At 40.2% G+C, this 23,508-nt stretch overlaps 1 protein-coding gene across 1 annotated transcript in view; it reads right to left on the bottom strand.

Moving 5' to 3' along the window:
• Positions 1 to 23,508, bottom strand: part of LOC110508268 (voltage-dependent L-type calcium channel subunit beta-2-like) — a 74,818-nt gene that overhangs the window by 29,715 nt on the left and 21,595 nt on the right. Inside the window, exons 6-9 of the mRNA XM_036966352.1 lie at positions 13,304 to 13,384; positions 6,031 to 6,089; positions 5,807 to 5,916; positions 4,647 to 4,655 (exon numbers count right to left, since the gene is read on the bottom strand). Of these exons, the coding sequence (XP_036822247.1) occupies positions 4,647 to 4,655; positions 5,807 to 5,916; positions 6,031 to 6,089; positions 13,304 to 13,384 (259 nt within the window). The remainder of the gene's footprint in view (positions 1 to 4,646; positions 4,656 to 5,806; positions 5,917 to 6,030; positions 6,090 to 13,303; positions 13,385 to 23,508) is intronic.

The following is a 23,508-nucleotide window of genomic DNA, read 5'->3' as shown; positions in this document are numbered from 1 at the left end:
CACTGGCTTCTTAAAAGGGCACTGGCTTCTTAAAAGGACACTGGCTTCTTTAAAGGGCACTGGCTTCTTAAAGTGGCACTGGCTTCTTAAAGGGCACTGGCTTCTTTAAAGGGCACTGGCTTCTTAAAAGGGCACTGGCTTCTTAAAAGGGCACTGGCTTCTTAAAAGGGCACTGGCTTCTTAAAAGGGCACTGGCTTCTTTAAAGGGCACTGGCTTCTTTAAATGGCACTGGCTTCTTTAAAGGGCACTGGCTTCTTAAAAGGGCACTGGCTTCTTAAAAGGGCACTGGCTTCTTAAAGTGGCACTGGCTTCTTAAAGGGCACTGGCTTCTTTAAAGGGCACTGGCTTCTTTAAAGGGCACTGGCTTCTTAAAGTGGCAATGGCTTCTTAAAAGGGAAATGGCTTCTTGAAAGGGATGGCAGGAGGCCTAGTGTTTAGAGTGTTGGACTTGTAACTGAAAGGTTGCAAGATCAAATCCCTGAGCTGACAATGTAAAAATCTGCTGTTCTGCCATTGAACTGTTCATAGGCCATCATTGAAAATAAGAATTTGTTCCTAACTGACTTGCCTAGTTAAATGTTTAAAAATGGATTCTTAAAAGTGCAAGGAGATAAAACAAGAATGGAACTATTTTTGTATAATAATTATCTGGATATTCTGAAAGCACTTTAATTGATAAAATATTTTTGTTAATTCAGTTGCATGTTAATTAAGGTGTGCAGAGCATGATTTTAGCCCAAATGTGGGAGCAGGAGATTAATACTGCCTACAGTCAAAACTGACCATCCAAAAATAAAAAGTTGTTCTGTAACATTTTCAGTGCAACTATTTATTTGACATGAGAATGGAATATATTTATCTTAAAAATATGACATGCTCATTACATCCTATGCAGGGAGGCCCACTGTCTCAGACTTTGAAAACACGTGGTACAGAGGTAAAATAGTTGTAAGGTATCTATACAGCACAGTCTATAGGTAGACTAGTGTTAGTTTATAGACATCACAGTCTATATGTAGACTAGTGGTGGGGTTTATAGACAGAACAGTCTATAGGTAGACTAGTTTTAGAGTTTATAGACATCACAGTCTATATGTAGACTAGTGGTAGGGTTTATAGACAGAACAGTCTATAGGTAGACTAGTGCTAGGGTTTATAGACAGCACAGTCTATAGGTAGACTAGTGGTAGGGTTTATAGACAGCACAGTCTATAGGTAGACTAGTGTTAGAGTTTATAGACAGCACAGTCTATAGGTATACTAGTGGTAAGGTTTATAGACAGCACAGTCTATAGGTAGACTAGTGTTAGAGTTTATAGACATCACAGTCTATATGTAGACTAGTGGTAGGGTTTATAGACAGAACAGTCTATAGGTAGACTAGTGCTAGGGTTTATAGACAGCACAGTCTATAGGTAGACTAGTGTTAGAGTTTATAGACATCACAGTCTATATGCATACTAGTGGTAGGGTTTATAGACAGAACAGTCTATAGGTAGACTAGTTTTAGAGTTTATAGACAGCACAGTCTATATATAGACTAGTGGTAGGGTTTATAGACAGAACAGTCTATAGGTAGACTAGTGTTAGAGTTTATAGACATCACAGTCTATATGTAGACTAGTGGTAGGGTTTATAGACAGAACAGTCTATAGGTAGACTAGTGCAAGGGTTTATAGACAGCACAGTCTATAGGTAGACTAGTGGTAGGGTTTATAGACAGCACAGTCTATATGTAGACTAGTGTTAGAGTTTATAGACAGCACAGTCTATAGGTATACTAGTGGTAAGGTTTATAGACAGCACAGTCTATAGGTAGACTAGTGTTAGAGTTTATAGACATCACAGTCTATATGTAGACTAGTGGTAGTGTTTATAGACAGAACAGTCTATAGGTAGACTAGTGCTAGGGTTTATAGACAGCACAGTCTATAGGTAGACTAGTGTTAGAGTTTATAGACATCACAGTCTATATGTAGACTAGTGGTAGGGTTTATAGACAGAACAGTCTATAAGTAGACTGGTGCTAGGGTTTATAGACAGCACAGTCTATAGGTAGACTAGTGGTAGGGTTTATAGACAGCACAGTCTATAGGTAGACTAGTGTTAGAGTTTATAGACAGCACAGTATATAGGTAGACTAGTGTTAGAGTTTATAGACAGCACAGTCTATAGGTAGACTAGTGGTAGGGTTTATAGACAGCACAGTCTATAGGTAGACTAGTGTTAGAGTTTATAGACAGAACAGTCTATAGGTAGACTAGTGCTAGGGTTTATAGACATCACAGTCTATATGTAGACTAGTGGTAGGGTTTATAGACAGAACAGTCTATAGGTAGACTAGTGCTAGGGTTTATAGACAGCACAGTCTATAGGTAGACTAGTGGTAGGGTTTATAGACAGAACAGTATAGGTAGACTAGTGTTAGAGTTTATAGACAGCACAGTCTATAGGTATACTAGTGGTAAGGTTTATAGACAGTACAGTCTATAGGTAGACTAGTGTTAGAGTTTATAGACATCACAGTCTATATGTAGACTAGTGGTAGGGTTTATAGACAGAACAGTCTATAGGTAGACTAGTGCTAGTGTTTATAGACAGCACAGTCTATAGGTAGACTAGTGTTAGAGTTTATAGACATCACAGTCTATATGTAGACTAGTGGTAGGGTTTATAGACAGAACAGTCTATAGGTAGACTAGTGCTAGGGTTTATAGACAGCACAGTCTATAGGTAGACTAGTGGTAGGGTTTATAGACAGCACAGTCTATAGGTAGACTAATGTTAGAGTTTATAGACAGCACAGTCTATAGGTATACTAGTGGTAGGGTTTATAGACAGCACAGTCTATAGGTAGACTAGTGTTAGAGTTTATAGACATCACAGTCTATATGTAGACTAGTGGTAGGGTTTATAGACAGAACAGTCTATAGGTAGACTAGTGCTAGGGTTTATAGACAGCACAGTCTATAGGTAGACTAGTGTTAGAGTTTATAGACATCACAGTCTATATGTAGACTAGTGGTAGGGTTTATAGACAGAACAGTCTGTAGGTAGACTAGTGCTAGGGTTTATAGACAGCACAGTCTATAGGTAGACTAGTGTTAGAGTTTATAGACATCACAGTCTATATGTAGACTAGTGGTAGGGTTTATAGACAGAACAGTCTATAGGTAGACTAGTGCTAGGGTTTATAGACAGCACAGTCTATAGGTAGACTAGTGGTAGGGTTTATAGACAGCACAGTCTATAGGTAGACTAGTGGTAGGGTTTATAGACAGCACAGTCTATAGGTAGACTAGTGTTAGAGTTTATAGACAGCACAGTCTATAGGTAGACTAGTGTTAGAGTTTATAGACAGCACAGTATATAGGTAGACTAGTGTTAGAGTTTATAGACATCACAGTCTATAGGTAGACTAGTGGTAGGGTTTATAGACAGAAGAGTCTATAGGTAGACTAGTGTTAGAGTTTATAGACATCACAGTCTATATGTAGACTAGTGGTAGGGTTTATAGACAGAACAGTCTATAGGTAGACTAGTGCTAGGGTTTATAGACAGCACAGTCTATAGGTAGACTAGTGGTAGGGTTTATAGACAGCACAGTCTATAGGTAGACTAGTGTTAGAGTTTATAGACAGCACAGTATATAGGTAGACTAGTGTTAGAGTTTATAGACAGCACAGTCTATAGGTAGACTAGTGGTAGGGTTTATAGACAGCACAGTCTATAGGTAGACTAGTGGTAGGGTTTATAGACAGCACAGTCTATAGGTAGACTAGTGTTAGAGTTTATAGACAGCACAGTCTATAGGTATACTAGTGGTAAGGTTTATAGACAGCACAGTCTATAGGTAGACTAGTGTTAGAGTTTATAGACAGCACAGTATATAGGTAGACTAGTTTTAGAGTTTATAGACAGCACAGTCTATAGGTAGACTAGTGGTAGGGTTTATAGACAGCACAGTCTATAGGTAGACTAGTGTTAGAGTTTATATACAGCACAGTCTATAGGTAGACTAGTGTTAGAGTTTATAGACAGCACAGTATATAGGTAGACTAGTGTTAGAGTTTATAGACAGCACAGTCTATAGGTAGACTAGTGGTAGGGTTTATAGACAGCACAGTCTATAGGTAGACTAGTGGTAGGGTTTATAGACAGCACAGTCTATAGGTAGACTAGTGGTAGGGTTTATAGACAGCACAGTCTACACTTAGACTAGTGGTAGGGTTTATAGACAGCACAGTCTATAGGTAGACTAGTGGTAGGGTTTATAGACAGCACAGTCTATAGGTAGACCAGTGGGAGGGTTTCTATACAGCACAGTCTACACTTAGACTAGTGGTAGGGTTTATAGACAGCACAGTCTATAGGTAGACTAGTGGTAGGGTTTATAGACAGCACAGTCTATAGGTAGACCAGTGGGAGGGTTTCTAAACAGCACAGTCTACACGCAGACCAGTGGGAGGGTTTCTAAACAGCACAGTCTACACGTAGACCAGTGGGAGGGTTTCTATACAGTTGCTCTTTGAACAGCAGTGAGGAAGAGGGTCAGACTCAAATGAGCTAACACTGTTTTAGTCATACACCTGCTTACACTATGGTTAATGTATTATTGTAGTTATTATAGTAGTATTGTACATACCAGCAGTATCTGGAACCAGACAGCAAAGAGAGGGACAGGGTGTAAAGAACCAAGTTAATTACTTTCCCACTACCATACAGTTAGGTTAGTCAATACACTGTAGACCCTGTCCTGATTGGGTGTGTGACATAACATAATACTTTACTGAGAAAAGGAAACCGCAAGATCACAGTTCCCTTCAAAAACCAACAAACACTAAGTTTCGAAAACTCACTAAGGAAACGAACGAACATAGTAAATAATTCAAGCTTCTGCAAAGGACAACAGAAAACGCGTCTTTTAATTAACAGGGAAATCATAATGAGTAAATTGGACACACTGAGTGTCATTAATGTCTCTAGGACGGTCTCTAGGTGGAACCGGGTATGATACATTACCTCATTATCAACCCTGTTCTGACATGGTATTATACATTACCTCATTATCAACACTGTTCTGACGTGGTATGATACATTACCCCGACATAAACCTGCTGTGATTGGGTATGGACATTACCCCGATATAAACCTGTTCTGATTGGGTATGGACATTACCCTGATATAAACCTGGTTTGATTGGGTATGGACATTACCCCGATATAAACCTGTTCTGATTGGGTATGGGCATTACCCCGATATAAACCTGGTCTGTTAGGGTATGGACATTACCCCGATATAAACCTGGTTTGATTGGGTATGGACATTACCCCGATATAAACCTGGTTTGATTGGGTATTGGCATTACCCCGATATAAACCTGTTCTGATTGGGTATTGGCATTACCCTGATATAAACCTGGTTTGATTGGGTATGGGCATTACCCCGACATAAACCTGTTCTGATTGGGTATTGGCATTACCCCGATATAAACCTGTTCTGATTGGGTATGGGCATTACCCCGATATAAACCTGTTCTGATTGGGTATGGGCATTACCCCAACATAAACCTGTTCTGATTGGATGTAATATTTATTTTAGAAACCTGGCCGATCACTGTATGGTTTCTATAATATTGTATTTTAAAATATGGTTGCTATAATATTGTATTGTAAAGTATGGTAGCTGTGGTAAGGTGTGTTAGCCCATACTTTAATCTAGATTAGTTACCATGACACCGTTAGAATTACGGGGGCTGGGGTTAGAGGATTAGGGCTGGGGTTAGGTAGTTAACCGATACCTTACCTAGGTTAGAGCGTGTGTTTGATCGGTCCATCAGGGCTTTCTTGTTGGGGTTGTTGAGTATGGACCGCTTCGCTAGAGCGATGTCTGCAGTCACACGAGTTATAGTAATTCTGAGAAATACAGAGCAAACGTGATATTTTATTTGAAGTTAAAACGTTTGGATAAACAATATGTATATTGTATTTATTGTCAAATCCACAGTTGATACAACCTGTATAACTCACCTCCCTTCAAATCTGTGTTTTAAAAAGTCGAAGAGTGCTTTCTGCATCATGTCTGTTACCTAGGATCACACAGAAACACCCTCCATCACATGTACAGTATGTTACATTAGATGGCTCCTCCAGCACATGTACAGTCCTTTCGGAAAGTATTAAAACCCATTGACTTTCCACATTTTGTTACATTACAGCCTTATTCTAAAATATATACAGTTGAAGTCGGAAGTTTTACATACACCTTAGCCACATACATTTAAACTCAGTTTTTCACTATTGCTGACATTTAATCCTAGTAAAAATTCCCTGTTTTAAGTCAGTTAGGATCACCACTTTATTTTAAGAATGTGAAATGTCAGAATAATAGTAGAGAGAATGATTTATTTCAGCTTTTATTTCTTTCATCACATTCCCAATGGGTCAGAAGTTTACATACACTCAATTAGTATTTGGTAGCATTGCCTTTAAATTGTTTAACTTGGGGCAAACGTTTTGGGTAGCCTTCCACAAGCTTCCCACAATAAATTGGATGCATTTTGACCCATTCCTCCTGACAGAGCTGGTGTAACGGAGTCAGGTTTTTAGGCCTCCTTGCTCGCACACGTTTATTTCAGTTCTGCCCACAATGTCCTATACCTTGACTTTGTTGTCCTTAAGCCATTTTTCCACAACTTTGGAAGTACAGTGGGGAGAACAAGTATTTGATACATTTTGCAGGTTTTCCTACTTACAAAGCATGTAGAGGTCTGTAATGTTTATCATAGGTACACTTCAACTGTGAGAGACGGAATCTAAAACAAAAATCCAGAAAATAACATTGTATGATTTTTGAATTTTATTTTGAATTTTATTGCATGACATAAGTCACCTACCAACCAGTAAGAATTCCGGCTCTCACAGACCTGTTAGTTTTTCTTTCAAATCAAATCAAATCAAATCAAATTTATTTATATAGCCCTTCGTACATCAGCTGATATCTCAAAGTGCTGTACAGAAACCCAGCCTAAAACCCCAAACAGCAAGCAATGCAGGTGTAGAAGCACGGTGGCTAGGAAAAACTCCCTAGAAAGGCCAAAACCTAGGAAGAAACCTAGAGAGGAACCAGGCTATGTGGGGTGGCCAGTCCTCTTCTGGCTGTGCCGGGTGGAGATTATAACAAAACATGGTCAAGATGTTCAAATGTTTATAAATGACCAGCATGGTCGAATAATAATAAGGCAGAATAGTTGAAACTGGAGCAGCAGCACAGTCAGGTGGAATGGGGACAGCATTTCAGAAGCCCTCCTGTTCTCCACACATTACCTGTATTAACTGCACCTGTTTGAACTCGTTACCTGTATAAAAGACACCTTTCCACACACTCAATCAAACAGACTCCAACCTCTCCACAATGGCCAAGACCAGAGAGGGTGTAAGGACGTCAGGGATAAAATTGTAGACCTGCACAAGGTTGGGATGGGCTACAGGACAATAGGCAATAAGCAGCTTTGCAGTGTATCAAATACTTGTTCTCCCCACTGTATGCTTGGGGTCATTGTCCATTTGGAAGACCCATTTGCGACCAAGCTTTAACTTCCTGACTGATGTCTTGAGATGTCTTGATGTCTGATGTTGCTTCAAAATATCCACATAATTTTCCGATGCCAACTATTTTGTGAAGTGCACTGCAGTGCAGTATGGTATGTAACTGTTATGAAAGTTGTATTGTCAATTTTGTTTTGTATTTAAACGCCACTTTAAACGTGTATATGACACTGCAACAACATTTCCCCATGGGGATAATAAAGTCAGGAAGTAAGTAGGTTGATTAATAACCTGAACCAGATTACAGGCACTGGTTACATTGAGAAATTTCCTCTTGAGTGGAGAGTTTGATGAAAAGATAAATTATCATACTGTATATATTTTCAAAGAAGCGTGGTCATCATTATTTGGACAGTATATATTAATGAGCCAAATCTGTTTATAGTCCAATAACATTTAATATCTAGATTGCGGATCTGCTTGGAAAATTTGCACATTCAGATAAAAATTATTGTTAATTAATATAATCAGCCTGTCACGCCCTGACCTAAGATTCTCTGTTTTCTTTATATTTTGGTTAGGTCAGGGTGGCTATGCTAGTTTTTGTATTGTCTATGGTTTTTTGTATGTCTAAAGGTTTTGTAGGTCTAGGTATATGTATGCCTATGGTGGCCTGATATGGTTCCCAATCAGAGGCAGCTGTTTATCATTGTCTCTGATTGGGGATCATATTTAGGTAGCCATTTTCCCTTTTGTGTTCGTGGGTTCTTGTTTTATGTTGAGGTGCCTGTCTGCACTACTCATATTAGCGTCACGGTTCGTTTTGTTATTTTGTTCGTTTGTTCAGTGTTCAGTCATGAAATAAAGTAGAATGTACATATACCACGCTGCTCCTTGGTCATTATGACGAACGTGACACAGCCCTTTTAAGTTTCTTCACCCCTAGTCTTTTTTCCACACAACTTCATCTAAAATAGTTGAATGAGATTCCGGTAAACAATATATATTATATTCCTTCTCTTTTAGCCAGGTAAATGCTTATCTTTTCTTATTATCTGCTAAGCCATTACAATTATAACTGGCTATACTTCTTTCACCACTTACCATAATGAGATAGAAGTTTTAATTCAATTTATCACAACAGACTGAATGTTTGTAAACTTGTCATTAAAATGTATACCCTCTCAGAGAGAGAGAGACACAGCTGCATGTGAGCTCTCACATTTATCAACATGTTTTTTACGAAAGGATCCATTTGGAGTTATACGAACTTGGATTTTTTTTGGCAGGGACATATACAGGATGCTACCCTCCACAGCATGGCCTTTGCTGTTGTGTCATCTGCAAACTTGACGATGGAGTTGGAGGCGTGCTTGGCCATAGAGTCACGGGTGAACAGGGAGTAAAGGATGGGGCTGAGCACCCACCCTTGTGGGGCCCCAGTGTTGAGGATCAGTGGAGTGGAGGTGATGTTTCCTACCTTCACCACCTGGGGGCGGCCCGTCAGGAAGTCCAGAACCCAGTTGCACAGGGCAGGGTTCAGACCAGTAACTATTACAGAGAAAACATGCCATGCGATTGTTTGAGAATGGCGCCCCATATCCAAATATTTTTCCACTGGCACAGGTTTCATAAATTCACAAATAGCGATTAAATATTCACTTACTTTTTAAAATATCCCTCTGATTTGTCATCCAAATGCTCCCAGATAGATAAAATCCTTCTTCATATCCCAAAAAGTCTGTTTAGTTGGCACTATCGATTTGAGTAATCCACCCGTTCAACATAGAGAGAAAGGAATCCGAAAATCTACCCCTAAACTTTGTTTCAGCAAGTCAAAATACGTTTCTATTTACTCTTCAGATACCCTAAAATGCAATAATATTTCTTCCAGAAAGAAGTATGTTCAATAGGAAACTGATTTTAGCAGGTGCGTCCTGTCTTCATGGCGACCGCAATCACGAATTTCCAAGACAGTGTCCCTGTACTAAAACTGATATTTCTTATTTGTTTTTGAAGTTACAAGCCTGAAACCTAGACTGCTGACTAGGCTTCCACACCCTGTGGAAGCCATAGGAAGCTATCCAGGGAGCTAATTTTGAAAATGACTTGCCTTTCTAAGAGGATGGTCTCTCAAAAAAAAACACTTTCCGGTAGGTTTTTGTCCTACCATATCTATTGTGTTGTATTCTCCTACATTATTTTAACATTTCTACAAACTGTTCTTTCTAATAGTACCATTTACTAATAGCATATTTATTTTTTTAACCTTTACTTTACTAGGCAAGTCAGTTAAGAACAAATTCTTATTTTCAATGACAGCCTAGGAACAGTGGGTTAACTGCCTGTTCAGGGCCAGAATGTCAGATTTGTACCTTGTCAGCTCGGTGATTTGAACTTGCAACCTTCTGGATGCTAACCACTAGGCTATCCTGCCGCCCCAGCAAATATCCTGGCTTCAGGGCCTGAGCAACATGCAGTTTACTTTGGGCACGTCAGTCAGGCAGAAATTGAGAAAAAAAGGGCCTAGACCTAAGAAGTTTTAAATATGCGGTGGTTCGCTCTTTCAGTTTCACGCGAATGCTACCATCTAGCCATGGTTTCTGGCTAGGGTAGGTTTTAATAGTCACAGTGGGTACTACATCTCCTATACACATCCTTATGAACTCAGTCACCATATCCGTGTATGTTTCTCTAGATTATTTTTGCAAACTACCCGGAACACATCCCAGTCTACGTGATCAAAACAATCCTGAAGCTTGGATTCTGATTGGTCAGACCAGCGTTGAATAGTACGAAGCACGGAAACTTCCTGTTTGAGTTCCTGCCTATAGGACGGGAGGAGCAAGATGGAGTCATTGTCAGATTTGCCGAACGGAGGGCCTTATAAGCATTCTGGAATTTTGAATGGTCGAGAGTCTTAGTAGAGCGAGTAGGACAGCCGATATGTTAATAGAATTTCGGCAGCCTAGTCTTACAGACTTGCTTTGTTAAAATCCCCAGCTACAATAAATGCAGCCTCAGGATATGTTGTTTCTAGTTTGCATAAAGTCCAGTGAAGTTCTTTGAGGGCCATTGAGGTTTCGGCTTGAGGTAAGATGTAAACGACCATGGCGATGACGGAGGATAATTTTCTTGGGAGATAATATGGTGATATGTACAGTGGGGATAACAAGTATTTGATACACTGTCAATTTTGCAGGTTTTCCTACTTACAAAGCATGTAGAGGTCTGTAATTTTTATCATATGTACACTTGCGATGGAATCTAAAACAAAAATCCAGAAAATTACTTTGTATGATTTTTAAGTAATTAATTAGCATTTTATTGCATGACATATGTATTTGATCACCTACCAACCAGTAAGAATTCTGGCTCTCACAGACCTTTTTCTTTAAGAAGCCCTCCTGTTCTCCACTCATTACCTGTATTAACTGCAGCTGTTTGAAATTGTTACCTGTATAAAAGACACCTGTCCACAGAAACTCCAGGGAAGTCATATTCCTGGTCGTAATACTGGTAGTTCTGGTGAGTTATCGTTACTCTAATATCCAGTAGTTCTTCCCGGCAGTATGTATTAACACAAAACATTTCCTGAACTGATAATATAAAAAATAAAAATACTGCAAAGTTTCCTTAGAGCAAGTCGCGATGCTGCTATCTCCGTCGGCACCATCTTCTACATAATATACATATACACAATATATTCTACATACAGTGCCTTGCGAAAGTATTCGGCCCCCTTGACCTTTCCGACCTTTTGCCACATTTCAGGCTTCAAACATAAAGATATAAAACTGTATTTTTTTGTGAAGAATCAACAAGTGGGACAAAATCATGAAGTGGAACGACATTTATTGGATATTACAAACTTTTTTAACAAATCAAAAACTGAAAAATTGGCCGTGCAAAATGATTCAGCCCCTTTACTTTCAGTGCAGCAAAATCTCTCCAGAAGTTCAGTGAGGATCTCTGAATGATCCAATGTTGACCTAAATGACTAATTATGATAAATACAATCCACCTGTGTGTAATCAAGTCTCCGTATAAATGCACCTGCACTGTGATAGTCTCAGAGGTCCGTTAAAAGCGCAGAGAGCATCATGAAGAACAAGGAACACACCAGGCAGGTCCGAGATACTGTTGTGAAGAAGTTTAAAACCAGATTTTGATACAAAAAGATTTCCCAAGCTTTAAACATCCCAAGGAGCACTATGCAAGCGATAATATTGAAATGGAAGGAGTATCAGACCACTGCAAATCTACCAAGACCTGGCCGTCCCTCTAAACTTTCAGCTCATACAAGGAGAAGACTGATCAGAGATGCAGCCAAGAGGCCCATGATCACTCTGGATGAACTGCAGAAATCTACAGCTGAGGTGGGAGACTCTGTCCATAGGACAACAATCAGTCGTATATTGCACAAATCTGGCCTTTATGGAAGAGTGGCAAGAAGAAAGCCATTTCTTAAAGATATCCATAAAAAGTGTTGTTTAAAGTTTGCTACAAGCCACCTGGGAGACACACCAAACATGTGGAAGAAGGTGCTCTGGTCAGATGAAACCAAAATTGAACTTTTTGGCAACAATGCAAAACGTTATGTTTGGCGTAAAAGCAACACAGCTGAACACACCATCCCCACTGTCAAACATGGTGGTGGCAGCATCATGGTTTGGGCCTGCTTTTCTTCAGCAGGGACAGGGAAGATGGTTAAAATTGATGGGAAGATGGATGGAGCCAAATACAGGACCATTCTGGAAGAAAACCTGATGGAGTCTGCAAAAGACCTGAGACTGGGACGGAGATTTGTCTTCCAACAAGACAATGATCCAAAACATAAAGCAAAATCTACAATGGAATGGTTCAAAAATAAACATATCCAGGTGTTAGAATTGCCAAGTCAAAGTCCAGACCTGAATCCAATCGAGAATCTGTGGAAAGAACTGAAAACTGCTGTTCACAAATGCTCTCCATCCAACCTCACTGAGCTCGAGCTGTTTTGCAAGGAGAAATGGGAAAAAATGTCAGTCTCTCGATGTGCAAAACTGATAGAGACATACCCCAAGCGACTTACAGCTGTAATCGCAGCAAAAGGTGGCGCTACAAAGTATTAACTTAAGGGGGCTGAATAATTTTGCACGCCCAATTTTTCCGTTTTTGATTTGTTAAAAAAGTTTGAAATATCCAATAAATGTCGTTCCACTTCATGATTGTGTCCCACTTGTTGTTGATTCTTCACAAAAAAATACAGTTTTATATCTTTATGTTTGAAGCCTGAAATGTGGCAAAAGGTCGCAAAGTTCAAGGGGGCCGAATACTTTCGCAAGGCACTGTATATCTATCCTGATGCCTAGTCACTTTACCCTGCCTTCATGTACATATCTACCTAAAATACCATATTATTATTATCTATCCTGATGCCTAGTCACTTGACTCTGTCTTCATGTACATAGCTACCTCAAATACCTTATAAATATCTATCCGGATGCCTAGATTCTTTACCCTGCCTTCATGTACATATCAACCTCAAGTACCTCTTACCTCTGCACATTGATCCCTGTATATAGCTCCATTCTTGTGTATTTTACTGCTTGTGTTATTTTCTATTTTATTTATTATTATTTGTTTTTAACTCTGCATTGTAGGGATTCAGAAGCAGTTCAATGTAAAGTCTACACCAGTTGAAACAAAAGTTTCGATCCTGCAAGGATCTTTGTCAGATTATTTCCCGGTAGTGTGTGTAGGGGCCACTTACCTCTAAGCCCTTCAGTGAGGGCCCCATCAGCACCACAGGCCGCATGGTAGGAACCACGTCATAGGCTGCCACCTGCTCCCCCTACAGTAATCACAACACATTAAACAGTAAGTAACCAATCGGATACAGGAAGAGGAAACCAATGCAGCTGAAGAATTGGCCCAGGATTCGGTGCATCACAGAGATGAAAACTTGTGAGTTTAAAATATAGTAATTTAATGAAATACACCATTTGTTTTGCACAATGTTATATGCTGGCAATGTTTGTAAGTGAGAATGTTGTCAAGCACAGTATATATTTAAAAAATTAACTAGGTTTTATGTAGACATTGTTCTGAAGCCAAAATATAAAGGAAATTCAGGAGCACCACAATGCCTACTTCACCCAATGCTCTACCAAGGGTTTCCAGCACACATCTTTTACCTACTACAGTAGCTACTGTAAGCCAATATATTGGGCTTCAAACAATGTGTAATACGGTTACTTAGGTTATCAAACCTTCTCAAACAGCCTAATTCATGCTCTTAGAGGTGTTCCCACAATAATGGATTTGTAGAAAGACGTGAAGAGGGCACGACAATGCCTATTCCCCCTCAGAAGACTGAAAAGATTGGGCACGGGTCCTCAGATCCTCAAAAAGTTCTACAGCTGCACCATCGAGAGCATCCAGACTGGTTGCATCACTGCCTGGTATGGCAACTGCTTGGCCTCCAACCGCAAGGTGCTAGAGAAGGTAGTGCATATGGCCCAGTACATCACTGAGGCCAAGCTTACGGACTATTCAGAACCTCTATACCAGGCAGTGTCAGAGGAAGACCCTAAAAATTGTCAAAGACTCCAGCCACCCAAGTCATAGACTGTTCTCTCTGCTACCGCACAGCAAACTGTACTGGAGCACCAAGTCTAGGTCTAAAAGTCTTCTTAACAACTTGTACCCCTGTCATGACTTCTCCCAGTTGGGTTTATGACCCCCCCATAAATACCTTTGCCCCTTTTCTCTCCACTCTACAGAATGGACTCTTGGAAAGCCCTTGGTTAACATAGAGAGACTATGGGAACATCAAAAGGTTGGGAATGGAACAATGTTTCCCTTTCTCAACCAGTTGAAAGTGTCCGTTGGTACTTAAAGAATATGATGTCAGATCAGTTGTCTGGGACATTACATCTGATGATAGGATGACATAAATTGTATCTTGGAAAGTCTACACATTCTAGTTATTCACATGGAATTGTTGTGCAATTTAAATGTTTAAATACAAAACTATTTGTAAAAAGATTCAATGTAATTTTAGCTTCTAAATGAGAGAATTGTTTTCATAAGTAAACTATGCTCACTCAGTGGCCACGCCCAAGTGAACAGACATTGGTTGAGAACAATGAAACACTCCCTTCCCTCCCACAGTAAAAAAAAAACATTGACAAAAGTCAACTTTAGTTCCCGACGACGTGAGGAGTAGCGTCCATACGTTTTAAAGGGCTAATTTCAACTGCAACCTAATGAAATTCACATTTAGTTCCCGATGACGTGGGGACTGGTTTCCATATGTTTAAAGGGGTGAATTTCAATGTGGAGGTGACAATCACCATGCTGGCATGGTGAATTTCGACTAGACCACCCAGAATACAGCACGAGCTGATTATGGCAATGTGGTATGAACTTTGAATGATTATTCACTGAAGAAGAGATACATCCTAGATGCAGCTGTAAATGTACGTAGCCTAGGAAAGGACAGACAATCTCAGAAGAACGACAGGGTACTGTAACGTATCTGCTCTACAACACCAGAAATATACCAGAAATATTCTTCAAAGGACAATGACTATCTCTACTGGGTTAACCAGTTTTCCATCTTCGACCCATCTATCGAAGGGTTGCTAAGAGTAATTATACATATCCTGCATTTTCCTTTTCCAAATCGGCAGTTATTAGAATGCATAAGAATCTGTATTTATGGTAGCATAGCTTCTCAAGGTCCGAAAGACCGAATCGCTTTGTCCCTCACTCTTCACTTTCTTTCATTCAAACCCAACCCCTTTCCTTTGTGTAACCAGCCGTCATCTAGGGTTAGCCCACTAGGGGATATTCATGACGTGATTAGTAGTCCATGTGTGATCTATAATGTAATTCTTTGTGTATTGCTGATTCAACTTATTAGATAGGGTTCGTGCAGATAACCAAGTACTTACGACAATCGAAATGAGACCGATTGAGGTGACAATTAATAATTGACTGCTAATGATATTACAGATCTTTAAGTGAGTGGAGTCGGGAGATAACAGCTCTATGTAAATGAATGCTTCTGTGGTGCCCCAGGGTATTAATGGATTAATTGTTGCATGGTTTAATTCAATCACATAATGAATGTTTTATTTATTTTTATTTCACCTTTATTTAACCAGATAGGCCAGATCGAGAACAAGTTTTCATTTACAACTGCGACCTGGCCAAGATAAAGCAAAGCAGTGCGACAAAAAGAAAAACACAGAGTTACACATGGAATAAACAAACATACAGTCAATAACACAATATAAAAATCTATATACAGTGTGTGTAAATGTAGTAAGATTAGGGAGGTAAGGAAATAAATAGGCCATAGTGGCGAAATAATAACAAATGAGCATTAACACTGTTGTGATAGATGTGCAGATGATGATGTTCAAGTAGAGATACTGGGGTGCAAAAGAGCTAAATAAATAACGATATGGTGATGAGGTAGCTGGGTGGGCTATTTACAGATGGGCTATGTACAGGTGCAATGATCAGTAAGCTGCTCTGACAGCTGATGCTTAAAGTTAGTGAGGGAGATATAAGTCTCCAGCTTCAGCAATTTTTGCAATTCGTCCCAGTCATTGGCAGCAGAGAACTGGAAGGAAAGGCGGCCAAAGAAGGTGTTGGCTTTGGGGATGACCAGTGAGATATACCTGCTGGAGCGTGTGCTACGGGTGGGTGCAGCTATCGTGACCAGTGAGCTGAGATAAGGCGGGGCTTTACATAGCAAAAACTTCTAGATGACCTGGAGACAGTGGGTTTGGCGACAAATATGAAGCGAGGGCCAGCCAACAAGAGCATACAGGTCGCAGTGGTGGGTAGTATATGGGGCTTTGGTGAGAAAACAAATGCCACTGTGATAGACTACATCCAATTTGCTGAGTAGAGTTTTGAAGGCTATTTTGTAAATGACATTGCCAAAGCCAAGGATCAGTAAGATAATCAGTTTTACGAGGGTATGTTTAGCAGCATGAGTGGAGGAGGCTTTATTACGAAAAAGGAAGCCGATTCTAGATTTCATTTCGGGTTGGAGATGCTTAATGTGAGTTAAGTTTACAGTCTAACCAGACAACTAGGTATTTGTAGTTGTCCACATATTCTAGGTCAGTACCGTCCAGAGTAGTGATGCTAGTCAGGTGGGCGGGTGCGGGCAGCGATCGGTTGAAGAGCATGCATTAAGTTTTACTGGCATTTAAGAGCAGTTGGAGGCCACGGAAGTAATGCTGTATGGCATTGAAGTTTGTTTAGAGGTTTGTTAACACAGTGTCCAGAAGTATACAGACTGGTGTCGTCTGCGTAGAGGTGGATCAGAAAATCACCTGCAGCAAGAGCGACATCATTGATATATACAGAGAAAATAGTCGGCCCGAGAATTGAACCCTGTGGCAGGCTGGCTTCCTCCACCTTTTGGTTGTTGGTCTGTTTTCACCAGACAACACTCTCTCTTCCCTGACTGGCAGGCTGGCTTCCTCCACATTTTGGTTGCTGGTCTGTTTCCACCAGACAACACTGTCTCCCTCATCTACACACTGCTGATCATATTACGTCCACAGCATTGTTGTATTTATTATTATTTAGTTTAATACATGTATTCCTTATTACATTTACAGACGATGAGGAAATCCATGATTTAGGTCAACATTTTCATTGAACCAGAAATTGTAGAGTCTTCTGATAACTATGACAGGGAAGAAACAGCAATCAACCGTGTTGTTGTCATGGAAGAAGTTGACAGAGTTTTAAAATCCATGGAACTCCTAGTGAAAGCAGAGTATGATAAGGATATTAATACAATTCTGAAGTTTGAAAGTTACAATTGCAGCGGGAGTTGAAATGAGAACACAGTAGGTTGTTGTATAAAACACCTGTCTGCAGCTGACATCTTCAAACTAAGGGCAACCATGGCAACTGTGACAGAGAGAGAGAGAGAGAGAGAGAGAGAGAGAGAGAGATCTGATGATTGCACATGGTCAGTGTGAACCAGAGGGGCTTGACACAACGGCCCAAGCAAGCTGTACAAACAAAACAGGACATCTTATTTAATGAAAGGGGTTCCAGTCTGCCGTGAAGCATTCATCCATCTATACAAGTAAGAGTCTAGCTACAGTTTCAGATATTATATGTTTCTAATTTTGTCAAAGTTGTTTTTATTTCAAGTTAAAGCATACTGTTCGATAGCTAACGTTAGTTGGATGGCATGCTAGCTAACATTACATGTATGATCTGTGTAGTAATATTATCACAGAAAGCCATTGCATTGCTAGTTATAGCCTAATGTTAGCTAGCTAACTAACATTGAACCTAGTTGGTTAGCTTTAGCTAGCTATGACAATCAGTTTGTATTACTAGTATTCTATGGCTTGGAATTATGGTTCATTGTTTAGCTAGCTACATATCTAAACAAAAGACTCTACTTCGCAGGATGATTACATGACCCATCAAGTTAGCCAGGTGTGTCTGGGGGTGAATACGTCTATCTATTGTATAATAATGACAAAATATTTGTATCTGGAACATGTCTTCAGCATCAGTAGAACACGCCTGACTCTCCTCCACCAGTCATACAAGGAGAATGGTCTAATGCCTCCCATCAAAGAGACCTGTAGAACACGCCAGACTCTCCTGCACCAGTCACACAAGGAGAATGGTCTAATGTCTCCCATCAGAAAGACCTGTAGAACACGCCTGACTCTCCTGCACCAGTCATACAAGGAGAATGGTCTAATGCCTCCCATCAGAAAGACCTGTAGAACACGCCTGACTCTCCTGCACCAGTCATACAAGGAGAATGGTCTAATGCCTCCCATCAGAAAGACCTGTAGAACACACCTGACTCTCCTCACCAGTCATACAAGGAGAAGGGTCTAATGCCTCCCATCAGAAAGACCTGTAGAACACACCTGACTCTCCTCACCAGTCATACAAGGAGAAGGGTCTAATGCCTCCCATCAGAAAGACCTGTAGAACACACCTGACTCTCCTCACCAGTCATACAAGGAGAATGGTCTAATGCCTCCCATCAGAAACAGAGCTGGCCCAAGCACCGGTTACACCTGAAGCATGAGGACTTGCAGCAAGTGGTGAACTTCTTCAACAACTACACAGAGGATAATGCAAACACTTTGGTGGAAAGCTGCTGCCATGTAATGTGAAAAAAGCAGCGGTCGGGCGTCTCCACATGCAATCGATGACAACACTTAGTATGTAAAGCATAAACAACACATATGTTTATTATTTAATTGACCTCCAACATGATTGGCACTACTTTTGTTAATCTCACATTATTTCTGTATTATTCTGTATTTTACAGAGGTACGTGTAGTTGGGCTGTCTTCCTTCAGGAATCTGTGGAAAAAAATGCTGCCCCACATCTCAAGCACTAAGCCCAGGACAGACCTGTGCTGGCAGTGCCAGAGGAACAACTATCAGGTCTTCAGATCTGTCAGGAGCTGTGTTCAATTGTGTAGTTAGGTGACCAATTATTGTCCATTTGTCATTTATTCAGTGGGGAGAAGCATTAGCGCCTTGCTTGGTACCAACGTCCTACAGCACATTGTCTATAACGATTAAGTTAGGAATAGGTGTGAAAATTAATTTTTTTACTTTTCAGTTTGTGATTTAAAAATGATGACTAATGAGCAGTGTAAAATAGAGACATTTAGGAAGGGTCAAGAGCAGGACAGTTTTTTTTGTTGCATTTTTTTATTTACAAAATCAAGCGTCAGTGGCCATTGGCCTACGCAGTTCTAGCTTTTGCTCATTTGCGTAGTTAATTATTTAATTCCAGCATTCATTTCAGAATTGTAAAAATGTCTTTGTTTACTGCACTGTTTTATAATTTACATACTGTCACGTTTCTTTTGTCTTAGTATGGCTGTGATTTAAAAAATTATTTAATGTAACAAATCAAACATTAAACCTTGTAAACAATTTATTTAGACCTTGCGTTTATTTGAAACAGGCATTTATTTGCTGAAATGTGTGCCGTTATTGAAAGGGACGGGGCTATTCAAGACTCGTCATTTGATATAAGTTATATTATATGTGTAGAATTTATCATGGATAGTCAAAAGGAAATGTCTGCAGTTTTCAGAAGGTGAATAGCTCAATTTAAGCAGGGAGTGTGTTATGTACTTCCAATCAAGGTGATTTGCAAATTTCACATTGAGCTTTTACCAAAGCCTACCATTATAACGCTGACCGGCATGAAAATAACAAACTAACATACAAACACACTTACCGACTTCTTTTGAGCTTGAGCAACTGTGGGGAGATAGAAGACAGAAGTGAAAAGATGCATTCCATCAGCTCATACAATACTACACCTAACCCCTCATATATACAATACTACACCTAACCTCTCACATATACAATACTACACATAACATCTCACATATACAATACTACACCTAACATCTCACATATACAATACTACACCTAACCCATCACATATACAATACTACACCTAACCCCTCATACATACAATACTACACCTAACCTCTCACATATACAATACTACACCTACCCCTCATATATACAATACTACACCTAACCTCTCATATATACAATATTACACCTAACCCCTCATATATACAATACTACACCTAACCCCTCATATATACAGTACTACATCTACCCAAAACAGATACAATGCTACACCTACCCCTAACAGACACAATACTACACCTAACCCCTCACATACACAATACTACACCTATCCCTAACAGCCACAATACTACACCTACCCCTCACATATATAATACTACACCTACCCTTAACAGCCACAATACTACACCTACCCCTCACCTATACAAGACTACACCTACCACTAACAGACACAATAGTACACCTAACCCCTAACAACCACAATATTACACCTAACCCCTCACATATACAATACTACACCTACCCCTCAGATATATAATACTACACCTACCCCTAACAGCCACAATACTACGCCTAACCCTAACAGCCACAATACTACACCTACCCCTCACATATACAAGACTACACCTACCACTAACAGACACAATACTAAACCTAACCCCTAACAACCACAATACTACACCTAACCCCTCGCATATACAATACTACACCTACCCCTCAGATATACAAGACTACACCTACCCGTAACAGACACAATACTACACCTATCCCCTAACAGCCACAATACTACACCTAACCCCTAACAACCACAATACCACACCTAACCCCTAACAGCCACAATACTACACCTAACCCCTAACAGACACAATACTACACCTACCCCCTCACATATACAATACTACACCTAACCCCTCCCATATACAATACTACACCTAAACCCTCACATATACAATCCTACACCTCACATATACAATACTACACCTAACCCCTCACATATACAATACTACACCTACCCCTCACATATACAATACTACACTTAACCCCTAACAGACTTAATACTACACCTAACCCCTCACATATACAATACTACACCTACCCATCACATATACAATACTACACTTAACCCCTAACAGACACAATACTACACCTACCCCTCACATATACAATACTACACCTAACCCTTCACATATACAATACTACACCTAACCCCTCACATATACAATACTACACCTGACCCCTCATATACACAATACTACACCTCACATATACAATACTACACCTAACCCCTCACATATACAATACTACACCTACCCCTCACATATACAATACTACACCTAACCCCTCACATATACAATACTACACCTACCCCTCACATATACAATACTACACTTAACCCCTAACAGACACAATACTACACCTACCCCTCACATATACAATACTACACCTAACCCTTCACATATACAATACTACACCTAACCCCTCACATATACAATACTACACCTGACCCCTCATATACACAATACTACCCCTCACATATACAATACTACACCTAACCCCTCACATATACAATACTACACCTACCCCTCACATATACAATACTACACCTACCCCCTCACATATACAATACTACACCTAAACCCTCACATATACAAGACTACACCTAACCCCTCATATATACAATATTACAAGTAACCCCTCACATATACACGACTACACCTACCCCTAACAGACACAATACTACACCTACCTTTAACAGCCACAATACTACACCTATCCCTAACAGCCACAATACTACACCTATCCCTAACAGCCACAATACTACACCTAACCTTTCACATATATAATACTACACCTACCCCTAACAGCCACAATACTACACCTAACCCCTCACATAAATACAACTACACCTACCCCTAACAGCCACAATACTACACCTAACCCTAACAGCCACAATACTACACCTACCCCTCACATATACAAGACTACACCTACCACTAACAGACACAATACTACACCTAACCCCTAACAACCACAATACTACACCTAACCCCTCACATATACAATACTACACCTACCCCTCAGAAATACAAGACTACACCTACCCCTCAGATATACAAGACTACACCTATCCCTTCACATATACAATACTACACCTAACCCCTCACATATACAATACTACACCTAACCCCTCACATATACAATACTACACCTACCCCTCACATATACAATACTACACCTCACATATACAATATTACACCTAACCCCTCACATATGCAAGACTACACCTAACCCCTCATATATACAACATTACACCTAACCCTTCACATATACACGACTACACCTACCCCTAACAGACACAATACTACACCTAACCCCTCACATATATACAACTACACCTACCCCTAACAGCCACAATACTACACCTATCCCTAACAGCCACAATACTACACCTAACCCCTCACATATATACAACTACACCTACCCCTAACAGGCACAATACTACACCTACCCCTATCAGCCACAATACTACACCTAACCCTAACAGCCACAACACTACACCTACCCCTCACATATACAAGACTACACTTACCACTAACATACACAATAATACACCTAACCCCTAACAACCACAACACTACACCTAACCCCTCAAATATAAAATACTACACCTACCCCTCAGATATACAAGACTACACCTACCCCTAACAGACACAATACTACACCTATCCCCTAACAGACACAATACCATACCTAACCCCTAACAGCCACAATACTACACCTGACCCCTAACAGACACAATACTACACCTACCCCTCACATATACAATACTACAACTACCCCTCACATATACAATACTACACCTAACCCCTAACAGACACAATACTACACCTAACCCCTAACAACCACAATACCACACATAACCCCTAACACCCACAATACTACACCTAACCCCTAACAGACACAATACTACACCTACCCCTCACATATACAATACTACACCTACCCCTCACATAAACAATACTACACCTTCCACCTTAACAGACACAATACTACACCTAACCCCTAACAACCACAATACCACACCTAACCCATAACAGCCACAATACCACACCTAACCCCTAACAGACACAATACTACACCTACCCCTCACATATACAATACTACACCTACCCCTCACATAAACAATACTACACCTTCCACCTTAACAGACACAATACTACACCTAACCCCTAACAACCACAATACCACACCTAACCCATAACAGCCACAATACCACACCTAACCCCTAACAGACACAATACTACACCTACCCCTCACATATACAATACTTCACCTACCCCTAACAGACCCAATACCACACCTACCCCTAACAGACACAATACCACACCTAACCCCTAACAGCCACAATACCACACCTAACCCCTAACAGCCACAATACCACACCTAACCCCTGACAGCCACAATACCACACCTAACCCCTAACAGACACAATACCACACCTAACCCCTAACATACACAATACCACACCTAACCCCTAACAGCCACAAT

The sequence above is a fragment of the Oncorhynchus mykiss genome, chromosome 28, assembly GCF_013265735.2.
Source record: "Oncorhynchus mykiss isolate Arlee chromosome 28, USDA_OmykA_1.1, whole genome shotgun sequence".
Lineage (NCBI taxonomy): Eukaryota > Metazoa > Chordata > Actinopteri > Salmoniformes > Salmonidae > Oncorhynchus > Oncorhynchus mykiss.
This window is presented reverse-complemented; position numbering and strand designations above follow the sequence as displayed.